The sequence below is a fragment of the Osmerus eperlanus genome, chromosome 16, assembly GCF_963692335.1.
Source record: "Osmerus eperlanus chromosome 16, fOsmEpe2.1, whole genome shotgun sequence".
NCBI lineage: Eukaryota > Metazoa > Chordata > Actinopteri > Osmeriformes > Osmeridae > Osmerus > Osmerus eperlanus.
In genome coordinates this window covers 15,153,196-15,159,371 of record NC_085033.1, presented here as the reverse complement: position 1 = coordinate 15,159,371, position 6,176 = coordinate 15,153,196, and the positions used below count along the sequence as shown (strand labels likewise).

At 52.7% G+C, this 6,176-nt stretch overlaps 1 protein-coding gene across 1 annotated transcript; it reads left to right on the top strand.

The window, feature by feature from the left end:
* On the top strand, window positions 1-5,937 carry LOC134036626 (ras-related protein Rab-18-B). The gene is made up of 7 exons (XM_062481627.1): window positions 1-208; window positions 1,212-1,267; window positions 1,368-1,429; window positions 2,899-2,971; window positions 3,099-3,217; window positions 4,096-4,162; window positions 4,408-5,937. Exons 1-7 carry the CDS (start codon window positions 141-143, stop codon window positions 4,578-4,580), a joined length of 618 nt encoding a protein of 205 aa, XP_062337611.1. The 5' UTR covers window positions 1-140; the 3' UTR covers window positions 4,581-5,937.
* The last annotated feature ends 239 nt before the right edge of the window (window positions 5,938-6,176 follow it).

Below are 6,176 nucleotides of genomic sequence, written 5' to 3'. Positions count from 1 at the left end.
ACTTGTCGCTGCCGTTACAGCAAGTCAGATAACCACAGCGCCGTCAACTTAGTCAGCTCTTCGTAAGAGACAGGTTAAACCCAAAGCGAGCAAGTACCCACAAATAGCTGTAATTAGCTAAATCCACCCACCCGAAGAATATGGATGACGACGTATTGACTACATTGAAACTATTGATTATCGGCGAGAGTGGAGTTGGGAAGTCGAGGTAAGACACTGCCAGTGTTGACATCAAGCTTGTTACGTAATTGCTTCAGTACACGTAGCCAGGGCCAGTTCAGAGGTAGCTATCCCTGGCCTGGGTCTAGATGGCTAGGCTAACCAGCTGAATGTCTTTGCTCTGTGGAAAACATCAATATACCCAGACAGTGTCATATCCACTCCACTTCACCGCTTTTTTGACTGTATCATGGTCATTTCTGAGTATCGGATTGTTGTTAGATAGCTAACCTGCCCGTTTCTTTGTTGTGATGAGGGTGTAACCTTAGCAAGCTACTTTGTTTTATGTAATATGTGGCGAAGTTGCTAGGCTAGCTAGGTGCAATGGAAATTGTATGTTGTTGCTTAGGAAGCAATCAACTCTATCCTATTTACCATCTGTTCATTCCTTGTCGGCTTCAAGCCTGTTCTCTACCTAGCTAGCGACATTCCTGTTGGAGTAGTCGAGAATTCTTTTGTCATGACGCAGGGAGAGGAGACTGACTCACGCAAAGAGGGGTAACTTCTACTGACGAAGTACACCCCATAATAACACAGCGAGCCTTCCCTGGCATAAGCCTGGCTTATTCGGTAGACTCGCTTTATGGAACAGGCCTCTACTATCATACTTGTTTCACTCAACCATCTCTGTATCTCTCTCTCTCTGTACCCCTTCTCTCTCTGTATCTCTCTCTGTATCTCTCTCTGTATCTCTCTCTCTGTACCCCTCTCTCTCTCTGTACCCCTCTCATACTCTCTGTATCTCTCTCTCTCTGTACCCCTCTCTCTCTGTGTATCTCTCTCTCTCTGTACACCTCTCTCTCTGTGTACCCCTCTCTCTCTGTGTATCTCTCTCTGTATCTCTCTCTGTATCTGTATCTCTCTCTGTATCTGTCTCTCTCTGTATCTGTATCTCTCTCTCTCTCTGTACCCCTCTGTCTTTCTCTCTGCCTGTCTCTCTCCACCCCTCTCTCTCCAACTACCCCCCCCCCCCCCCCCCCCCCATCACTCAGTCTGCTATTGAGATTCACAGAAGACACATTTGATCCTGACCAGGCAGCCACTATAGGTGAGTCCAGATGACCTTCACTGGAACATCCTCCTTGTGGTTCAATGCTATCAGCTGCGATCAGGCTGACCGATTTGTGCTTGGTTTTGTATCGATCCAGGTGTGGATTTCAAAGTCAAGACCATCGCAGTGGATGGGAACAGAGCTAAGCTGGCTATCTGGGTGAGTCTTTCAGCCCGGAGCAGGCCTGTGTTTTGCCTAAACACACCGTCTCAAACAAACAAACGCCTGTAGTGTTGTAGTACAGACTTACATCACTAGGGCACACCAGTGTACAGTGTTGTCTCTCAAATGCTGCATACTAGTTTGTAAATGTAAAAGAATGTCCCATTCTTCTACCTAGACCTCAGATTGAACACACAGATTAGTCCAGAAGAAGAACGGGTTAACCATAACCAACCCTACAAGAAGTGTGGTTGTAAATACAAATGTTTTTCTTAATTAACTAATTAATGAAGATAAGGTTAGAGTAACTGAAGTGAGTCCTCCAACTGTGTGTGGAGGTGAGAGGCTGGAGGTGAGAGGCTGCCTGGTGAGAGGCTGTCTGGTGAGAGGCTGTCTGGTGAGAGGCTGGAGGTGAGAGGCTGTCTGGTGAGAGGCTGGAGGTGAGAGGCTGTGTGGTGAGAGGCTGGAGGTGAGAGGCTGTCTGGTGAGAGGCTGGAGGTGAGAGGCTGTCTGGTGAGAGGCTGGAGGTGAGAGGCTGTCTGGTGAGAGGCTGTCTGGTGAGAGGCTGGAGGTGAGAGGCTGGAGGTGAGAGGCTGTCTGGTGAGAGGCTGTCTGGTGAGAGACTGTCAGGTGAGAGGCTGTCTGGTGAGAGGCTGTGTGGTGAGAGGCTGTGTGGTGAGAGGCTGGAGGTGAGAGGCTGTCTGGTGAGAGGCTGTGTGGTGAGAGGCTGTCTCTGGTGAGAGGCTGGAGGTGAGAGGCTGTGTGGTGAGAGGCTGGAGGTGAGAGGCTGTCTGGTGAGAGGCTGTCTGGTGAGAGGCTGTCTGGTGAGAGGCTGTCTGGTGAGAGGCTGTGAGGTGAGAGGCTGTGTGGTGAGAGGCTGGAGGTGAGAGGCTGTCTGGTGAGAGGCTGTGTGGTGAGAGGCTGGAGGTGAGGCTGTGTGGTGAGAGGCTGTCTGGTGAGAGGCTGTGTGGTGAGAGGCTGTCTGGTGAGAGGCTGTCTGGTGAGAGGCTGGAGGTGAGAGGCTGTCTGGTGAGAGGCTGTGTGGTGAGAGGCTGTCTGGTGAGAGGCTGGAGGTGAGAGGCTGGAGGTGAGAGGCTGTGTGGTGAGAGGCTGTGTGGTGAGAGGCTGTCTGGTGAGAGGCTGTCTGGTGAGAGGCTGGAGGTGAGAGGCTGGAGGTGAGAGGCTGTGTGGTGAGAGGCTGGATGTGAGAGGCTGTCTGGTGAGAGGCTGGAGGTGAGAGGCTGGAGGTGAGAGGCTGGAGGTGAGAGGCTGTGTGGTGAGAGGCTGGATGTGAGAGGCTGTCTGGTGAGAGGCTGGAGGTGAGAGGCTGTCTGGTGAGAGGCTGGATGTGAGAGGCTGTCTGGTGAGAGGCTGGAGGTGAGAGGCTGTCTGGTGAGAGGCTGGATGTGAGAGGCTGGAGGTGAGAGGCTGGAGGTGACCAGGCTGTGTTGATGTGTTGATGACAGGACACGGCCGGACAGGAGAGATTCAGGACCCTCACACCCAGCTACTACAGGGGGGCGCAGGGCGTCATACTGGGTGAGTTATACTCAAGTGTGTGTCCTCAGTGTAGAACTCTAGTGTGTGTGTGTGTGTGTTCCCAGTGTATAACTCTAGTGTGTGTGTCCTCAGTGTATAACTCTAGTGTGTGTGTGTGTGTTCCCAGTGTATGACGTGACTAAGCGGGACACCTTCACCAGGCTGGAGAACTGGCTGAATGAGCTGGAGACCTACTGCACACGCAACGATCTGGTCAAGATGCTGGTGGGCAACAAGATCGACATGGTGGGTCCGACAGGGCCCAGACTCACCCCTAGACCCAGACAGGGCCCAGACAGGGCCCAGACTCACTCCTAGATCCAGACAGGGCCCAGACTCACCCCTAGACCCAGACAGGGCCCAGACAGGGCCCAGACTCACTCCTAGATCCAGACAGGGCCCAGACTCACTCCTAGATCCAGACAGGGCCCAGACTCACTCCTAGACCCAGACAGGGCCCAGACTCACCCCTAGACCCAGACAGGGCCCAGACAGGGCCCAGGCTCACCCCTAGATCCAGACAGGGCCCAGACTCACTCCTAGACCCAGACAGGGCCCAGACTCACCCCTAGACCCAGACAGGGCCCAGACAGGGCCCAGGCTCACCCCTAGATCCAGACAGGGCCCAGACTCACCCCTAGACCCAGACAGGGCCCAGACTCACCCCTAGACCCAGACAGGGCCCAGACTCACTCCTAGATCCAGACAGGGCCCAGACTCACTCCTAGACCCAGACAGGGCCCAGGCTCACCCCTAGATCCAGACAGGGCCCAGACTCACCCCTAGACCCAGACAGGGCCCAGACTCACCCCTAGACCCAGACAGGGCCCAGACTCACTCCTAGACCCAGACAGGGCCCAGACTCACCCCTAGACCCAGACAGGGCCCAGGCTCAAGCCAAGAGTCGGAATTTGAAGCTTCAGAGCACAGTCCTCTAGCCCTGTTCACTGTTGATGTGGTTGGCTGTCTTAGTAATTCTGTAATCTTTATGACTGGCTGTACTGTTTGATGGGAGGTTATCAAACACCCGAACTGTGCTGTGTTTCTGTTCCTGAACGGTGTTTCTGGTGCTGAACAGTGTTTCTGGTGCTGAATGGTGTTTCTGTTCCCCTGTTGTGTTTCAGGACAACCGCGAGGTGGACAGGAATGAAGGCCTGAAGTTTGCCAGGAAACACTCCATGTTGTTCATAGGTGCAGTAGTCTCTCCCTCTCTCTAGGCTCTCTCTCTCTCTCTCTCTCTCTCTCTCTCTCTCTCTCTCTCTCTCTCTCTCTCTCTCTCTCTCTCTCTCTCTCTCTCTCTCTCTCTCTCTCTAGGCTCTCGCTCTCTCTCTAGGCTCCCTCCCTCTCTCTAGGCTCTCTCTCCCTCGCTCCCTCTCTCCTCCTCCCTTCCTGTCACCAGTGCTGATGACTATGTGTTCTGCTCCCTGTGGCTCCAGAGGCCAGTGCTAAGACCAAGGACGGCGTGCAGTGTGCCTTCGAGGAGCTGGTGGAGAAGATCCTCCAGACTCCAGGGCTGTGGCAGAGCGACACCCAGGGACAGGGCGTCCGGCTGGGGGACACACAGCAGCATCCGGGGGGGGGGTGTGGAGGGTACTGCTCCATACCCTAACTGGAGGGAAGGAACACTCGGAACTGGACTGGGCTGGGAACCGCAAATGAGGATGGAGGAGAGGAGGGAGGGAGGGAGGAGGATAGACTGGTGATGGGGCCTGATGTCCTTAGGGGCGTGGCACTGAGGGACTCACTTCCTATCAGCTGACGTGACGTGTCACATGACAGCATCACATTTGACCCCCACCTCCTGTCTATGGAACTTGATTGTTTTAAAATGACACTTTTCTTTTGGTTTTCCATGCCACGTCATACACAATCTTTGTGTGTACGGTAATGGTATCATGTTAGAAATTCTGCCGCTCACATGTCTAGTAGCTTCCTCATGTCCTCTTAACTACCAACCAAGCCCTGGTCTGGGGAACAGCGCCACCTGGTGACTGCTGGGCCCCTCACCACGTTGGCCTGACAGACTCTGGAGGTACGTAGATATAAAAACACTAAAACTCGTATCCGCTCATGTCCGTTTGAGCGGCGCCCCCATAAAGAACGTATGGGGAACAGCTGACCCAGGCAGGCGCAACATGGGGTTTGGGGGAGGGAGGGGGGATAGTTCTGCCTTAATTACGACTGTAGCGATGGTTACCGTGGCGCCTGACAGGTGAGGGGATTGAAAATTGATAATAGCAGGTCAGTGGTCACCGGACACTTTTATCAGTCTTGAAGAGACAGGCGAGATGGACGTGGGCTCGAGCATTGTGAAGGCACTCAGAGAAGCCATGTCATGTCCTGTCAGGACATGTGATGTCATGTCAGGACATGTGATGTCATGTCCTGTAAAGCACCCAGAGAAGCCATGTCATGTTCTGTCATGTGATGTTGTATATGTCTGCCTGCAGGAACTTGTGCCTATCAACCGACGTCACCACGGCAACCTGGCTTGTCAATAACCACATCTTTTTAATATCGTTTTTCTTCTTAGTTTATTTGCTTATGTCGTTTCCTCTGCTCAAGAGCAGCGTGTCTGTTTATACCACTGTTCTCTGTAGGCCTGTTAGCCACACGCTTACTGTACGCCACCCTGCGTCACACACACGCACACACACACGTACACACGTGCAGTCCCCTGTCCAGACCCTTGAGCCCGCTACATTCTAGTTCCAGAGACGTGTCTGCTGCATGTTTTCTGTCTGTGTTACATGAGTTATGTCAAGATGACCCAGAGCTCCTAATGAGTGTTTTTGTTGCAGGAAATTTTAAAGTACATCTTTGTCTTCCTGGAGTCCATTTCTGAATTGTAATTTTGCCTTAATGTCGACCATGTTTGTATTGTTGCGTTTATTGAACACGGGCGTTCATATTAAATGAATTAAGTGAAAATAAATGACAATCTGAAGACCAGGAAATTTCAAAAACACGTTGAAAGTATTTTCATCTCCAAACATCCCCTCTGCCCCCCCCCCACCACACACACACACACACTACATGCTACCCTGGAAACCAGTTTCACTCTCCCGTTTCCCTGGAAACCGTTTGGAGTTTCTGTTTCCCCATGTGTGGTGTGTGTGGGTGTGCGGGGCAGGTTGGGATGAGCTGGTGTTTCCATGTAAGCTGTGTTCCCCAGGCCAGCTGCTGGTCGTGACAGGCTGGAAAC

What these genes read in the sequence shown, in the direction of transcription:
- LOC134036626 (XM_062481627.1), top strand. Translation starts at nt 141, where the DNA reads ATGGATGACGACGTATTGACTACATTGAAACTATTGATTATCGGCGAG. An exon ending in AGTGGAGTTGGGAAGTCGAG is followed by an intron (nt 209 to 1,211) that starts GTAAGACACTGC and finishes CCCATCACTCAG; the next exon opens with TCTGCTATTGAGATTCACAG. An exon ending in TGACCAGGCAGCCACTATAG is followed by an intron (nt 1,268 to 1,367) that starts GTGAGTCCAGAT and finishes GTATCGATCCAG; the next exon opens with GTGTGGATTTCAAAGTCAAG.